At 48.0% G+C, this 15,717-nt stretch overlaps 1 protein-coding gene across 2 annotated transcripts; it reads left to right on the top strand.

Annotated features, from left to right (window-relative positions):
• Positions 1-1,278: 1,278 nt before the first annotated feature.
• On the top strand, positions 1,279-14,237 carry mvp (major vault protein). Of its 2 annotated transcripts, none has more exons than XM_032586482.1 (18): positions 1,279-1,438; positions 4,477-4,655; positions 4,799-4,994; positions 5,100-5,223; positions 5,385-5,516; positions 5,603-5,697; positions 6,741-6,977; positions 7,158-7,280; positions 10,194-10,415; positions 11,206-11,441; positions 11,516-11,713; positions 11,781-11,925; positions 12,623-12,834; positions 12,911-13,027; positions 13,109-13,235; positions 13,489-13,677; positions 13,761-13,892; positions 14,051-14,237. In XM_032586482.1, the coding sequence occupies exons 2-17, from the start codon at positions 4,492-4,494 to the stop codon at positions 13,884-13,886; spliced, it is 2,643 nt and encodes an 880-aa protein (XP_032442373.1). In that variant the 5' UTR covers positions 1,279-1,438; positions 4,477-4,491; the 3' UTR covers positions 13,887-13,892; positions 14,051-14,237. The 2 variants fall into 2 exon arrangements, with proteins under 2 accessions (XP_032442373.1, XP_032442372.1); XM_032586481.1 differs by having other exon boundaries at positions 13,761-13,914.
• Positions 14,238-15,717: the final 1,480 nt, after the last annotated feature.

Genomic DNA, 15,717 nt, shown 5'->3' with positions numbered 1-15,717 from the left:
TAGAAAATTCAGGTAAGTTTGGAGTTTTAGAGAAAAGCCAGTAGTGAACATTATAACAGAAAACTTTGCAATAAACACATTAATAGAAAAGATGTTCAGTCGACTCGATGTCACAAAATAAACAAGTTTTATCATCAATAGCAAATCAAAGTCTAAAGATTCCTTAGAGGGAAAAACACCTGAAAAGATTTTAAAGTGGACTTCCTCGGGTTTTGGAGGAAGAGGAAGATTTAAGTAATTTGTTCTAATTTTAACTATTTGAACCTTTGAAAAGAAATACGATATAAAATTTGGATTTGATACAAAAGTAAACAAAGTCCTAGTAAAGCATTCCCTAATTTCAGAGTTTTTTAGTTTATTGTCTGTGATACTGTGTCCATTAATCAGAAGTCCAGGTAGATCAGGGGTTCTGTAATCTCGGTTCTCATAAAAACATTTAGCTCTAATAATTTTTTGAAATTCACTTTTATTAATTTGCAGGTTATATTTAACACTGAATCCCTCCATTATTTAATAAATGCATTACAGACCAAACACCTTGTTCTAGCCAATTATGTGCAAAGATTGATTTATTATTAATTTTTATGTAACAGCAGTTCCTTAGGGAGTATTGTGTGGGCTATAATTATGTTTATAGATTAATCTCCAGTATAATAAAACTTGCTGGTGAAAGAATGAAAGTTTAACAGGCAGTTTTTTAACGTCAAAGTCACAACTAAGAAGAAAATTAACTCCACGCAGATTTGAAAATATTTTACTTGGAATATGGAGCCATAATTCATTTTGATTTGTTAGAAATGACCGAAGCCAGTTTATTTTTAAGGTTCATGCTGTCAAATTCAACATCTTGCAGTTCTTCATCTTTAAACTGTTTGATTAAATTACTTTTTCTGATGTAGTGAGTTTTCTGTTTCCATATAAAGTCTAAATTCATCCTGTTGATAGATTTGATTGCTGAATTATTGTTTATTCCTAATATATATGCAGCGTAGATAAGTCTGGAAATACTTTCCATTTAGATTAAAGACTTATTACAGGAAACCAAACATTTCCTGCAGACTCGCGCCCTCAGGTTACATTCAGACTTTAAGCCACGCCCACACTATTATTAAAAGGATTTTATTTTCATTTTTAAGTCTTGCCCTCCTTTTCGTGTGATTAGTGGATCGGTCGCTTTTACAGGTTCTGGTTTAGTTGTTTTTATTTTTTACAGTGTTATTCTACCTGAGGAATCTCTACCTGACCTGGTGACGCAGCAGCTGCTGCAGACCGTAAACCACGTGACCCTCCCATTCCTCAGCTGCCACGCCCACTCCGTCCCTTCCCAGAACCGAACAAGTTCTGGTCTCAGTCCCGGTTCGCCGTGAAGGTTCGTCCAGGTCCTCCGATCCAGAGCCGTAAACGCGGAGCCTGCGCTGCTGTCTGCGCCCTGAGTCCGGTAAGAGCCGCCGCGGCACTTCCGCATGTCACTTTACACTTCCGCACTTCTCTGGAAAATATTAACTCTAGCCGAACCCGTCCGGTACCGGAACACTGGGCTTGCTCTGAACCCGCTGCGTCCACCACATTAAAGCAGTTTTATTTCCAGCTTTATTTGAGACTTTACGTAACTCCGTTAAAACTATTAAAACGCGGCTCTGCTTCATCTTTAGGATCAAAGTCTTAATTTAATATTTTAAGGACAATTTGATGTTTATCTGTGAGGAAAACGAGGCTTGGCAGATTTCTCTTCTCCACTTTAAGAAGCAGCTGGTATTGATTGGACTGCGTAGGAGATATGGAAGTCCAAAGGTGCCAAAAGTTCGTTACCATACAAACCACAGCATAACTATCATGCATTATTCCAGAAAGAGAGTATTCCGGACTCTTTCTTCTTTAAATAAAAAAAACATATAAATAAACATTTAAAGAATAATAAACAGTTTAATTAGACAGTAACAGCTTTAATTCACACAGTAAAATCAATCAATCACGCAAGCCTTTTCATTCAGACACATGCTTGGTCCATAATGACACCATCACTTTATTATTTATGAAAACTGAATTTTACTTTTGTTCTATTAGCTACAGAAAACATTTTAATATTCTGCTTTTATCTGTAAAAAATAAATAAAAAGAAATGTGGTTTCAATTGTCCATATAACTAGTTAACAAGTTCATGCTTGTTTTTTTAAATGTTTCAGCTTTAATGTATTCACATCGAGGAAGACAGAATCAGGTTTATTTGGTGGCCTGAATCTCATTTAGCAATACCTAGCCGTTAGCGTTAGTCACCAGGAGAAATAGACCGATAGCCATTAGATTTAGCCACCAGGAGAAACAGCCCGATAGCCGTTAGCGTTAGTCACCAGGAGAAATAGACCGATAGCCGTTAGCGTGAGTCACCAGGAGAAACAGCCCGCTAGCCGTTAGCGATAGTCACCAGGAGAAATAGACCGATAGCCGTTAGTGTTAGTCACCAGGAGAAACAGCCCGCTAGCCGTTAGCATTAGTCACCAGGAAAAACTGCCCGCTAGCGTTAGCTTTAGTCACCAGGAGAAACAGCCCGCTAGCCGTTAGCGTTGGTCACCAGGAGCAACAGCCCGCTAGCCGTTAGCGATAGTCAGCAGGAGAAACAGGCCGATAGCCGTTAGCATTAGTCACCAGGAGAAACAGACCGATAGCTGTTAGCGTTAGCCACCAGGAGAAATAGACCGATAGCCGTTAGTGTTAGTCACCAGGAGAAACAGGCCGATAGCCATTAGATTTAGCCACCAGGAGAAACAGCCCGATAGCCGTTAGCGATAGTCACCAGGAGAAATAGACCGATAGCCGTTAGTGTTAGTCACCAGGAGAAACAGCCCGCTAGCCGTTAGCATTAGTCACCAGGAAAAACTGCCCGCTAGCGTTAGCTTTAGTCACCAGGAGAAACAGCCCGCTAGCCGTTAGCGTTGGTCACCAGGAGCAACAGCCCGCTAGCCGTTAGCGATAGTCAGCAGGAGAAACAGGCCGATAGCCGTTAGCATTAGTCACCAGGAGAAACAGACCGATAGCTGTTAGCGTTAGCCACCAGGAGAAGCAGGCCTGAATTGATTAGCGAGTGTTGCTGCTGATGAGGCTTTGTGCAACCGACCAATGAGCTGTGGGGGCGTGGCTCCGGGAATACCTGGGATTCCAGGTGTGTTTTCTCTTCCTGATGAGATCCTCCTCCTCCCATTGTCTCGTCATCAGCCCTGGAGTTGACCTTTGACCTCCTCAGGCTGGCCAAAACGCTGGCATGATTCTATTACGTTGAAACCTCCACAGGTTCTGATGAGTCCAATTCCTGGTGCGAAGAACCAGATGGTTGTTGGTTCCAGCAACCAGCTGAGGTGAACAGACCCGGCAGGACCTGGTTCTGCCTGAACTTTGGACCTGAGTTTTCCCCCAACCTACCAGGAGTTGGACTCAACAAAACCGCAGCAAAGACACCATTAATCTGACCTCCATGTTTGATCTGAGCTACAGAATCTGAGCGGTTCCTGAACCCTTCACAGTAGAACCTCTGCAGAACCGCAGCAGGGTGACAAAGCAGATCTCTGACGGTTTTTATTAACGTCCTGACAGGTTTACAGGAAAGGATTCTAATTTCCCAGCTGATCTTGAACGCAGCATCTGGCTTATTGGTTCAGAGGCTGAAATAATAAAGTTTATGACAGGAAAACATTTTCTCTGTTTTTATTATTACTGATGTTATGAAGCTGCAGATGTTTGATGGAAATAATCTTTATCCCTTCAGAACCAGGAACTGATCTGGTTCTGAAGGTTGACCCAAACCGAAGCACCAATCAGGAGAGACGTTTCATATTTCAGTGGAAATTATTCAAGTTGAATCGTTCAACATTTTAACCTCAGAAATCAGTGAAGATTGGAGATGATCTTTAACTGAGGAAAATGATGAACATGTTGACATGCTGAGGTTCTGTTGGTTCTGGAGGTTCTCTCGTGATTCTGATGATGATCAATTAGAGAGAAATTTACTTTAAAAATGAGTTTTACAGACAAATTCAGTCAAACCTAAAAATATATTTGAAATATAAACTGGCCCTCTAAAACAGATTTAAGATATGAAATGAATAAATGTAACTTTTATAATTCAAGAACAGACCAGACTGAAACGGGTTAAAAAAATTAAAATATTTCATATTTCAGCCCAAACTAATTTAAAAGGAAAAAAGAGAAAATAAAATTAAAGTTATTTTCAAACATAAAGATTTGAGCAATTTAATTATTGAACTAAACTACAGATTTTATTTACCTGAACCGAACTGTTGAACCGAACTGTTGAACCGAACTGTTGAACTGAACTGTTCTTCTGACCTTCGGACAGTAAAGGGAACCATCAGATCAAATGGTCTTTATCTGTTAAACTAATTTATGTGGATTTTTGTCCAACTATTAAATCAGATTTTGTTTCAGTTTGGATCTGAATGAACCGGAGTCGTTTGTCCTCTGCAGAACTTGACCGTCTTCATGTCCAGAAAAGCAGGAAATCCCGGACCAGAGATGGAGATGCAGGTGAACTCGTCCATCATCCGGATCCCGCCGCATCACTACATCCACGTCCTGGACCAGAACACCAACATCGCCCGCGTGGAGATCGGACCGCTCACCTACATCCGCCAGGACAACGAGAGGCGAGTCCAGCTCAGGGTTCCCCTAAACGCATCGCCGGAAACCCGACGCCAAGCCGGGACGCGTTCAGACCTGAAACGTTTCTCCAGAATCCGTCTGGTTGTTTAACTTCCTATTGGGATTGAAATTGGATCTGGTCTTTCAGGGTTCTGTTCCTGCCAGTCCGGATGATCATGGTCCCGCCTCGCCACTACTGCGTGGTGTCCAATCCCGTTGCCCGTGACGACGACAATGAGGTCCTCTTTGACCAATCGGGTCAGGCCAAGCTGCGCCATGCCGACCTGGAGATCCGTCTGACCCGGGACCCGTTCCCACTCTATCCTGGAGAGGAGATCCAGCAGGTGGGGAACGTCGCGCAGCTGGACCTGTCTGGTTCTGGTTCTGATCCTGGCCCGGTTCGGTCCTGGTCTGGTTCTGGATGTCTGACGCTCCGTGTTTTCCTCCAGGATGTGACGCCGCTGCAGATCGTCTACCCGGACACGGCGCTCCGTCTCCAGGCGCTGCTGGACTTTGAGGACGAGGGACGAGTGAAGCGGGTGGCTGGAGACGAGTGGCTGTTCGAAGGTCCAGGTTGGTGCGGTCAGGTCAGGGGTCATCCGGTCTTAGGTCCCGATAGAGGCGGTTCCTTCACCCTGAATACTTTGACAGGTCTGGGAACTGTTAGAAACTTCAGGCGTTTGAGGGGAACCTGAAGAGTTTCTGTGTTTTTCCGGTTCCTGTCATGCTCTCAGGGACCTACATCCCCCGGAAGGAGGTGGTGGTTCTGGAGACCATCAAGGCCACGGTGATCCGGGAGAACCAGGCCATCCGGCTCAGGGCGCGAAAGGAAGGCAAAGACCGCGGCGGCGTCCAGAGAGTCACAGGTAACGGTCCAAACCGTCCAACTGGACGGAAGCGGCCGGCCTTAAGGAGACGCTTCTAAAGGACAACCTGTCCTGCTGTTGTCCAGGTGAGGAGTGGCTGGTCAGCAAGGTGGGGGCGTACCTGCCGGGCGCTCATGAAGAGGTCATCGACATCGTCAACGCCTTCATCCTGACTGACAAGGTGACTCCGCCTCCACTGTGTCCCCTCCCTCTAATCCTTGACCTGCGGAGCTCAGCTCCACCAGGTGGCGCCGTACCTGTGGGCCTCAGAGTTCTGGTTGTTCCTCAGATCGTCACCAGAACCACAGGATGTGAGTCAGTCACATCCTGCCCTAAAACTCCAGCAGCCACTGACCTTTGAACCTCCACATGTTCAGACTGTTTTCTACTGCGGCGTTAGATTCTCAGTCTGGGTTTGAATTCGGAGGCAGATTTTCTTATTTTATATCTGGATCTTCTGATTCACCGTCTGCCGTCCAGTTTTATCTGCAGTTTTTAAACAGCAAGGATAGGTCAAAGGTCGCTGCCTTAGCATTTCCAACCAGCGGATCGGCGCTCTGCAGAACCCATGTAGCCTCAGTGTTTCAGCTTCCTGCATTTTCTTTCAGATTTTGTAGAAGTTTTAACAGAAATTAAAAAATGTCCTGAAACGTCTTTAAATCTATAAACTTTAAATCTTCTAAGCCGTTCTACTGACGTTGTGCTCGTTTAAGACTCAGCGGTTCGTTTCCTCCAGGCAGAGTGAGAATCAGAGCGCTGCGAAACCAGAGCTGTGGTTCCTAGATGCAGCAGCTGGTGAGGAGCGAAGCGCCTCCACTGTCGAGAAAGACAAAGGAAAGCTGAGCAGAAGGAAATAATGAAGCCGTCCGTCCAGCCTGTCTTCACCTGAGTGTCCAGTAACCAGCAGACTGGGAGAACTGGGAAGACTGGAGTTAAACCCAGCTGTTATTCATAAGTAATATCTGTTTTACAGATCATCAGATCTGAAATAAAGCAATAAAATCCAGTTACACCAAAAAGTCCCTCAATTTTTACATTTAAGTTTCTGGAAGAGCAAAATCGGTTTCCTTTTAAAGATCCCATGTTCACAGCTGGTGGGCGGGGCTTAGAGAGGGAGGGGGCGGAGCCTGTTTAAACTCTGCAGCAGCTGTGATGTTCTACAGACTAAAGTCTTTATGAAACACTTTGAGTTTCCCCAGACTGAGATCTGCGTCTTGTTTCCAGAAAGCGCTGCATGTTCGCGCCCTGCGGCCCTTCAAGGACGCCGGCGGGCGTGAGCGGCGTACGGGCGAGGAGTGGCTGGTCACCATGGCCGACAGGGAGGCGCACGTCCCGTCTGTGGCCGAGGAGGTGGTGGGAGTGGTGAACGTCACCACCCTGAGCAGCAGGCAGTACTGCGTGATCCTGGACCCGGTCGGCGCCGATGGGAAGCCTCAGCTGGGCCAGAAGAAGGTGGTGAAGGTGAGCACAGCATCAGTCTGAAATTAGCTTCTCAAATATTGTTAATGTTTAAAATGTTTCTCTGAAAGATTTAAGAAAGGTATAAATGAATCTGTGAATCTCCCAGCGGTTTGATTTAATCAAAGTCTTGAGTGAAGATCCGGGTCCTGACGGACCTGCTGTTCCTGTTCCGTCCTGCAGGGGGAGCGCTCATTTTTCCTGCAGCCTGGAGAGGAGCTGGAAAACGGCATCCAGAGCGTGTACGTGCTGTCGGAGGAGGAAGGCCTGGTTCTGCGGGCCGTGGAGGCCTTTCATGACACGGAGGTGAGGAGCAACGCGTTTCTGTCCTGGATGCAGATTGTTATTCTGGATTAGGGATGAAGCTGACATATTCTTAATTTCTGCCATCCAGAAGAGCTTTTCTCTACTTGTTGGATTTAGCTGCATTTTCACCTTCAAACTTTCAGTGAAATAAAGTTTGAAATCTGCCTTCAGGTTTTAGGATGTCAACATGGTTGAATTGGATTGTTTCCGATAAACGCCATGTAGGCATAGCGCTTTAGCATTAGCTTCCACCAAATAAGATAAGATAAGATTTATTGTCATTGTCATCAACAGATTACAACCAGATTGAGATTTGCTCGATTCGAGTTAAGATGCAGGTTATGTGTATATACATAATATACAAAGATAAAGAAATAAATAGTACAAAATGAGAAATAAATAGACATCAGAAGATGGTTGCAGCGCCTGGAGGTGTCGCAACAGAATTTACATTTTTAACAAAGTGGTGTCAAGAGCAGAAGTTCTTATGCCTTTGAATTTAGTGCCATGATTGCCATCGGGTAAAAACTGTTTTTTAGGCGATTTGTCCTGGTTTTTATTGCTCTGTATCTCTTGCCTGATGGCAGCAGCTGGAAGAGACCATGGCCAGGGTGTGAAGAGTCATTTAAAATGTCCAAAACTTTCTTGTGGAGCCTGGAAGTGTAAATCTGTTCCATAGTGGGGAGGGGGCAGCCTGTGGTTCTCTCTGCTGCCCTAACAACCCTCTGGAGCGCCATCTTGTCCGCGGATGTGCTGCTGCCGTACCAGACACACAGACCGTACGTGAGCACGCTCTCTATGGAGCAGTGATAGAAAGCCTGCAGCAGGTCTGAGGGGAGATGGTTCTTCTTGAGTATTCTCAGAAAGTACAGTCTCTGCTGTGCCTTCTTCAACAGCTCCTTGGTGTTGGTGCTCCAGGTTAGCTTGTCCTCCAACTCCATGCCCAGAAACCTGAACACTGGGACCCTCTCCACACAGGTCCCACTGATGGTGAGAGGCTGGATGTCCGTTTTGTTCTTCCTGAAGTCGATCACCAGCTCCTTTGTTTTGGAGGTGTTGAGGAGCAGGTTACTGACTTTGCACCACTCTGACAGCTGCTGCACCTCATCCCTGTACTCCAGCTCCCCCTTCCCGCCTGAGATGAGACCAACAACAGTCGTGTCATCTGCAAACTTTATGATCTTGTTGCTGAGGTGGTTGGAGACACAGTCATGAGTGTAGAGGGTGTAGAGAAGTGGGCTGAGCACGCAACCCTGTGGCGATCCGGTGTTCAGGCTCAGAGCAGTGGAGGTGTGGGGGCCCAGTCTGACCCTCTGGGAGCGACCTGTTAGGAAGTCCAGGATCCAACTGCAGGTGGCTGATGGGAGCCCAAGGTTTGCTAGCTTGGACACCAGACGTTGGGGAAGTATGGTATTAAATGCTGAGCTGAAGTCCACGAAGAGCATTCTGACGTAGCTCCCCTGCTTCTCTAAGTGGGTCAGGGCAGCATGAAGTGCTGTGGATACAGCGTCCTCTGTGGACCTCTTTGCTTTGTAGGGAAATTGGAGAGGGTCCAGCTCAGCAGGCAGGCCAGCGAGGATGTGACTCCGCACCAGTCTCTCGAAGCACTTCATGATGATCAGTGTGAGTGCCACTGGGCGGTAGTCGTTCAGGGTGTTGATGTTGGTTCTTTTCGGCAGGGGGACAATGGTAGAGGACTTTAGGCAGGGAGGAACTAGTGTACAAGTTTAGTAAGTTAGCGTTAGCTTCCACTAAACACTGCGTTGGTTTGGTAATTTAGCGTTAGCTTCCATTAAATACTGTGTTGAGGTAGCGAGTTAGCATAATCTTTCATTGAATAATGTGTTTTTATATAGCTTTAGCATTAGCGCAGCTAGCTTTTTAGCTAGCGGTGCCCTCTGGTTCTCAGTTGCTCTTGAGGGTTTTTCCCCTCTGTCTGGTTCCTTCAGAGCTCCAGCTGCTCTGTTTTTGTCGTCTAATGAAATGTTCCTTTGGGTCAGTTCTGTTTTTACACCAGAACTTTGTTGCTGACCTGCTTCTGAAAACAGATTTAAATGTGAAGCTGCTGAAGCAGAAGAACGGATCCAACAAACGGCAGGAAGCCGGTTCTGACCTGAGAGCGGATCAGGCCTCTGAATTGTCTGAGTGGAGGATCTTGGGGCCCGGCGAAACCGGGTCGAACAGCAGACCTGGTTTCTGCTGAAAGGTTGCAGCCACGCCTCAGATTATTGTTCTGACTGCAGCTTCCAGGAAACGCTGGGCGTGGTTCATGGCAGGAATCCTCACCAAACGGGCCGCAGCCGACTGTTTGTGTTTGACTGCAAACGGGCCTCAGTTGAAGGAAAAGCTCCATCCTCTGCCTGGATTAGATCCAACTGATCACTGAGAGACAGATCTGGTTCTCTAACAGCAGGTCACTGAACCGGAACCAGAACCAGAACCTGTTTAGTGAAGCCGACTTTGTGTTAAAATGACTCGGCGTAAACAAATGGGATTTGTTTAAGCCGTTTTTGTAAATCCACCTACAGGTTCATATATATTCATATGCCCCTTTCTGGCTGTTTTTCCATCCAGTTTCTGCACCAGGCCCACAGCATGACACCACCACCACCATTCTTGTTCAGGAGTTTTGTTGCTTTTTATCTCCATAAACTGAAAGTCATTAGATCAGAACAAAATGTCTCCATAACGCTCCTCTTCCTCTTCTTGTCTCAACCATTTTATTTCCAGTCCTGGTTTCATATGCAGAACCCTAACCCTCGCTCGCCCCGTCCCCCTCGCTCGCCCCGTCCCCCTCGCTCGCCCCGTCCCCCTCGCTCGCCCCGTCCCCCTCGCTCGCCCTCTCCCTCTCTCCAATGCATCGCCGCATTAACCCTTCTCTCCATCCTCCCCCGCTCCCCTTCTCTGTGTCAGTATGAGGAAGCAGCGGAGGACGAGGAAGAGGAGGAGCTGATGCAGGAGAGCGCCAAGCGCTCGCGGCGCAGCGGCATCCTACGTCGCCCCGGAGACCGCTGGATGCTGCGCGGCCCCCTGGAGTACGTCCCCCTCGCCAGCGTGGAGGTCCTCCTGACGCAGCGCGCCATCCCATTGGACGAGAACGAGGGCATCTACGTCCGGGACATCAAGACTGGAAAGGTGAGCAGGGAGGGGCGGGGCCTAAGACATGCTGCAGGTCAAATGATGACTAAGCTCAAATATTCAGTTCTAGTCGCAGCGTTCAAAGTTCAGGCCAGTTTCCAAGCAACTTTCTGTGAAAGGTTTTCAGGAATATAATAATCCAGATTACTGGAGATTACCTGAGGATCTGAATGTCCAGCATCCTCAGTCCGTCCTGTTCTCACTCTGATGCTTATTTCAGTTTTCTTCCAAAATCTACATAGAGAACAAAATCATTTTTATTCTTTAACAAACTTAAATGACTGGATTTCTGTGGACTGGATCTACACACAGTCAGGCTGAGGCAGAAAGCAGCTGAGAAATGCTGCCACCTGCAGGCGGGAGTTGGCATCACTTGAACCCAAAGGCTTTTTAACAATCGGAAAAGGAACAAATGTTTTCTAAAGGAAATAAATAAAGACTTGTTAAAAAATGTTAATCAGGACTTTTGTAGATGATTCTTTTAGTAATCATTCGAGGAATCGTTCCTGCCCTGATGTCGATGTTTATCTCTCCTTTAGGAACAAAATGTTCCTCTGGGAACAAAAAGAACAAACTTTAAAATATTGTTCTTTTTCTTCACACGACTAATAAAGCTGAGAAAATAAAATCAGGTCAAAGGTTTTCCCCCCTGACCTTTCAGGGCTTCCGTACCGGACGATGAGTATCGGTTCCTTATCGCCAGCCTCTCCGCCTCCGGCTGGGTTACCTTTGACCTTTGACCTTGTCAGCTTCACTGATTTCTGAGGTTAAATCTGGTCACCCTCAGGTGCGCGCGGTGATCGGACACACCTACATGCTGAACCAGGACGAGGAGCTGTGGGAGAAGGAACTTCCTGCCAACGTGGAGGCGCTGCTGGCGACCCGCCGCGACCCGCTGGCCGACCGCTCCAGTCGCCACGGCGGCGAAGACGGCCGGCCGAGGGACAAGACGCGCGTGGTGACCTTTAGGGTCCCCCACAACGCCGCCGTGCAGGTCTACGACTACCGGGAGAAGAAGGCCAGGTGAGGCGCCGTCCTCGGGGCGTTTGGCGGCGGCGGGCGAGGAATCGGCTGACGGCGGCGGCGTTTCTCTGCAGGGTGGTGTTCGGACCCGAGATGGTGATGCTGGGGCCGGACGAGCAGTTCACCGTCCTGTCGCTGTCCGGGGACAAACCCAAACGGGCCAACGTCATCAAGGCCATCTGCCTGCTGCTGGGGCCCGACTTCTGCACCGACATCATCACCATAGAAACGGCCGACCACGCCCGCCTGCAGCTGCAGCTGTCCTACAACTGGTAACAAGGCACCGATCAGAGAACATTTGTCCCGGTTCTGGTTCTGAAGTCGATCTCTGTCCTTCAGGCACTTTGCTGTGAAGATCCCAGCAGAACCGGCCGTTGCCGCGGCGCTGTTCTCCGTCCCGGACTTCGTGGGCGACGCCTGTAAAGCCATCGCCTCTAAAATCCGAGGCGCCGTCGCCTCGGTCCAGTTTGACGACTTCCACAAGGTCAGAACCCGCTTCCACCTAGAATCCTGTTTAACTTGGTCAGAACCAGAGATTAATCGACTGACAATTTCTGAAAAGGTTCTGGTTCTGCTGGCGTTTTATTCCTGTTAAAAGGAAGTTTTCCTTCCCACTGTCGCCTCATGCTTGATCAGGGGGAGGGGCTTCTCCCAGTCAGGCCCAATCCAATCAGTCCAGGCGGGTCCAGGTCCGATTCTGTAGTTTTTAGGTGAGGAAATGGAATGAAATTATTTTGAAGTCGCTTCAAAATAAGAGCATGAACATAAATGTCTACTTGAAGTTTACAACCAAATGTTTATTCAACTGGTAGTTTACAAAAGAGATGAGAAAATTAGAATTCATCTGGGGAAGCTAGGCTATAAACCACTTAGCAATCATTGCTAAGCAATGCTAGCATCCACTGCTAGCGGATTAGCTATCATTAGCTCCACTGCTAGCGGATTAGCTATCATTAGCTCCACTGCTAGCGGATTAGCTATCATTAGCACCACTGCTAGCGGATTAGCAATCATTAGCTCCACTGCTAGCGGATTAGCTATCATCAGCGCCACTGCTAGCAGATTAGCTATCATTAGCTCCACTGCTGGCGGATTAGCTATCATTAGCTCCACTGCTAGCGGATTAGCTATCATTAGCTCCACTGCTAGCGGATTAGCTATCATTAGCTTTGTCTGTCCAGAACTCGAACCGGATCATCTGCTCGGCCGTGTTCGGCTTCGATGAGAAGCTGGCGGTTCGCCCCAGCCTGCGCTTCGCCCAGAACAACCTGGTGATCAGCAGCGTGGACATCCAGTCCGTGGAGCCAGTGGACCAGAGGACCAGAGACGCCCTGCAGAAGAGCGTCCAGCTGGCCATCGAGATCACCACCAACTCCCAGGAGGCGGCGGCCCGGTCCGACACTCGCCACGTCATCAGAACCCGCCGCGACGGGTCGGCCTCGCTCATCGGGTTCCGTTTGTCCCTGCAGACACGAGGCGGAGCGCCTGGAGCAGGAGGCCCGGGGCAAGCTGGAGAGACAGAAGATCACCGACCAGGCCGAGGCCGAGCGGGCCCGCAAGGAGCTGCTGGAGCTGGAGGCGCTGAGGTGGGTCAGCCGGGTTCCAACCGGCAGAACCGATCTAGATGGCTGAGGTTCTCCTCTGACCCGCTCCCTGCTGTGTTTCAGCGCCTCGGTGGAGAGCACCGGAGCGGCCAAAGCCGAGGCCCAGTCCCAGGCCGAGGCGGCGCGGATCCGAGGCGAGGCCGCCGTCAACGAGGCCAAACTGAAAGCCGAAGCCCAGCGCATCGAGGCGGTACGCTGACACTTCTGGGGTTCTGGTCGCTGCCGCGCTTCCTGTTTCTCATGCCAAGACCAGAGTACACTTCCTGTTTCTCACCATGACACTTCCTGTCATACCATTTCCTGTTTCAGTTCAACCCACTTTCTGTTTCTGATCTTTGGATAATCGGCTCCAAAGGTCGAAAATGGCTTCTAGCACGCTCTGGTCATTAGAAGAGGCTCCAACATGAAATGTCTTCCTGTTTGTCCGTCTTGCTGCTTCTCAGGAGGCGGAGCTCCAGCGGCTGGCTAAGGCGCGGGAACAGGAGCTGAGCTATAAGAAGGAGTTGGACCGTCTGGAGGTGGAGAAGCAGGAGCGTTTGTCTCAGCTGGACAGTCAGCGCTTCAGGCAGATGATGGAGAGTCTGGGCAGCGACACGCTGAAGGAGATCGCCCGGGCCGGGCCGGAACTGCAGGTACGGTTCTGAAGCTGCGGGCGGGTCCGGAAGCGATCCGGTCGTGGTCCGGTTCTGACCCGAGGCGCCGTGTTCCTCTGCAGGTGAAGATGCTGCAGTCTCTGGGTCTGAAGTCCACTCTAATCACGGACGGCTCGTCGCCCATCAACCTGTTCACCACCGCTAACGGCCTGCTGGGGGCGCTGCCCGGACCGGGCCCGGCCCAGTGAGCGCAGGTACCGTCCGCTCGCACCTTTGGTAAGTCCTGAAGATGTTCTGGACCAGACCGGTTCCAGGTTGGATCAGAGGTTCCTGCTCTGAGCATCAGAACCAGCAGGACCAGAACCGGTTCTGATGAATGAAGCGGTAACCTCTTCCTGGTTCTGTTTTCCAGGTGAGGTGATCGGACCGACCGTCTTCTTCTTCCTGAAGAAACCCAACAGAACCGTTAGTGGGCCTCCCGCTCCTGTTCTGGTTCTTCTGCATCAGAACCAGAACCAGCCGGGTTCTGATGATGTTCTGCCTTACAGCCAGCTGTCATTGCTCCGAAAGGAATAAAAAACTGACATGTTTCAACTGGACTGGTTCTGTTTGTATTACTGGGTTCTGATGTAGAACCAGGCAGTTTCACTGGCTCAGCTAGCTCAGAGCTAGCTGAATATTTAGCTAACTCAGAGCTAGCTGAATATTTAGCTAGCTCAGAGCTAGCTGAATATTTAGCTAGCTTAGAGCTAGCTGAATATTCAGCTAGCTCATTAAATATTTAGTTTGAAACTGACATTTATTAACAGTGAAAATGCAACTTTGAATAATAATAAGAGGATAAATAAAGTTAATCATTGCTGTTAGTTTTTGGCAGTAATGGCACCCCGTACCTTTCTGGTGCTAATATCAGTTTCTTTAAACTCCCACATGGTTTTTCTTCAGCAGTGGAGTCTTTGGGTGAATCTGCTGCTCGGACTCGGTCGGAACCGATCGGACCTCCAGGCTGAGGTGGGTTTGTGATTGGTTGATGCTCTAAGCAGCCAGTAGTGAGAAGCCTCCTGATTGGCTGTTCATGTTAAACCAGCAGGAGTTTTTCTGCTTTCTCATTCCCGGTACCGATCCACTTCCTTCCCCAGAACTTTGTTCTGATCCAATCTGCTTCGGTTTCCTTGTGGATGATCTGGTTGTGAACCTGACCAGAACCTTTCAGGTTCGGTCCGGTCCAAATCCTCTCCCTACCTCCTTCCTGTCCTTCAGATGCCGTTCATGTTGGAGGTTAAAGGTCGCAGTGTGTCCCACATTCTCCATTTTTATGGACTTTGGCGAAGTGTATTACCCACAATTCATTGCTGCATGTGGCGTTTTGAGTTAAAAGGCGGATTTATAGCAATGTTCTGTTTTTTCGTCTTTATAGAAAATTCAAAGAAAATATCTTGACCAGGAACATTAGTAATAAAAAGTTTGATTTGATAAACTGAGCAGAAAAAGAAGAAATAAAAATAATAATCACAAACTGAGGAAAGAAAAACAAAATGTCACAAATACAAGACAAATCTGTGGAACATCAATGTATTGTTAACACGTTGAGACATTTTGGTTTTGGAAATAGTTTTCTTGATATTGGTGTTTAACATGGTAACCATATCAACAGCTGTGTGTCTTTGTCACAAGGCCCAGATTCAAAATAGAAAGGGGAATCAGATAAGGTTGCAGTATCTCGCCTCTCATTTATTTTAGTCACAGAACTACTTGGCCCGGTCCAAAGCTCAGCCCTATGAAGTGTGGACTCGGTCAAAGTCACATCAGGGGTCAGGGGTCAGGGTTGGGACAGAACGGTTGTAACTTCACATCCAAAATGGCGGACTGGTCCCTGTTTGGCATCCTGCTGCTAAAAACTACAACTAAACAGAATCTTTTAAAGGTTCAGCTCAGGTATTTCTGTTGGAGATATTTATTCTGTTGTGACTTGTTGAATACAGAAAATTCAATATAACCTCTCATGTTCAGTGAAACCAAAATTATTTCCATACTTTACTTTTGAAAACTGATTTATTCTGTATTTTTGCGACAGACGGC

The sequence above is a fragment of the Xiphophorus hellerii genome, chromosome 16 (assembly GCF_003331165.1).
Source record: "Xiphophorus hellerii strain 12219 chromosome 16, Xiphophorus_hellerii-4.1, whole genome shotgun sequence".
NCBI classification, from domain to species: domain Eukaryota; kingdom Metazoa; phylum Chordata; class Actinopteri; order Cyprinodontiformes; family Poeciliidae; genus Xiphophorus; species Xiphophorus hellerii.
This window is presented reverse-complemented; position numbering and strand designations above follow the sequence as displayed.

Excerpts from the sequence above, each read along its gene's own strand:
- mvp (XM_032586482.1), top strand. The coding sequence starts at position 4,492 with ATGTCCAGAAAAGCAGGAAATCCCGGACCAGAGATGGAGATGCAGGTG. Across the intron at positions 11,442-11,515 it reads TACCGGGAGAAGAAGGCCAG|GGTGGTGTTCGGACCCGAGA; the intron begins GTGAGGCGCCGT and ends GTTTCTCTGCAG. Across the intron at positions 11,926-12,622 it reads AGTTTGACGACTTCCACAAG|AACTCGAACCGGATCATCTG; the intron begins GTCAGAACCCGC and ends TTGTCTGTCCAG.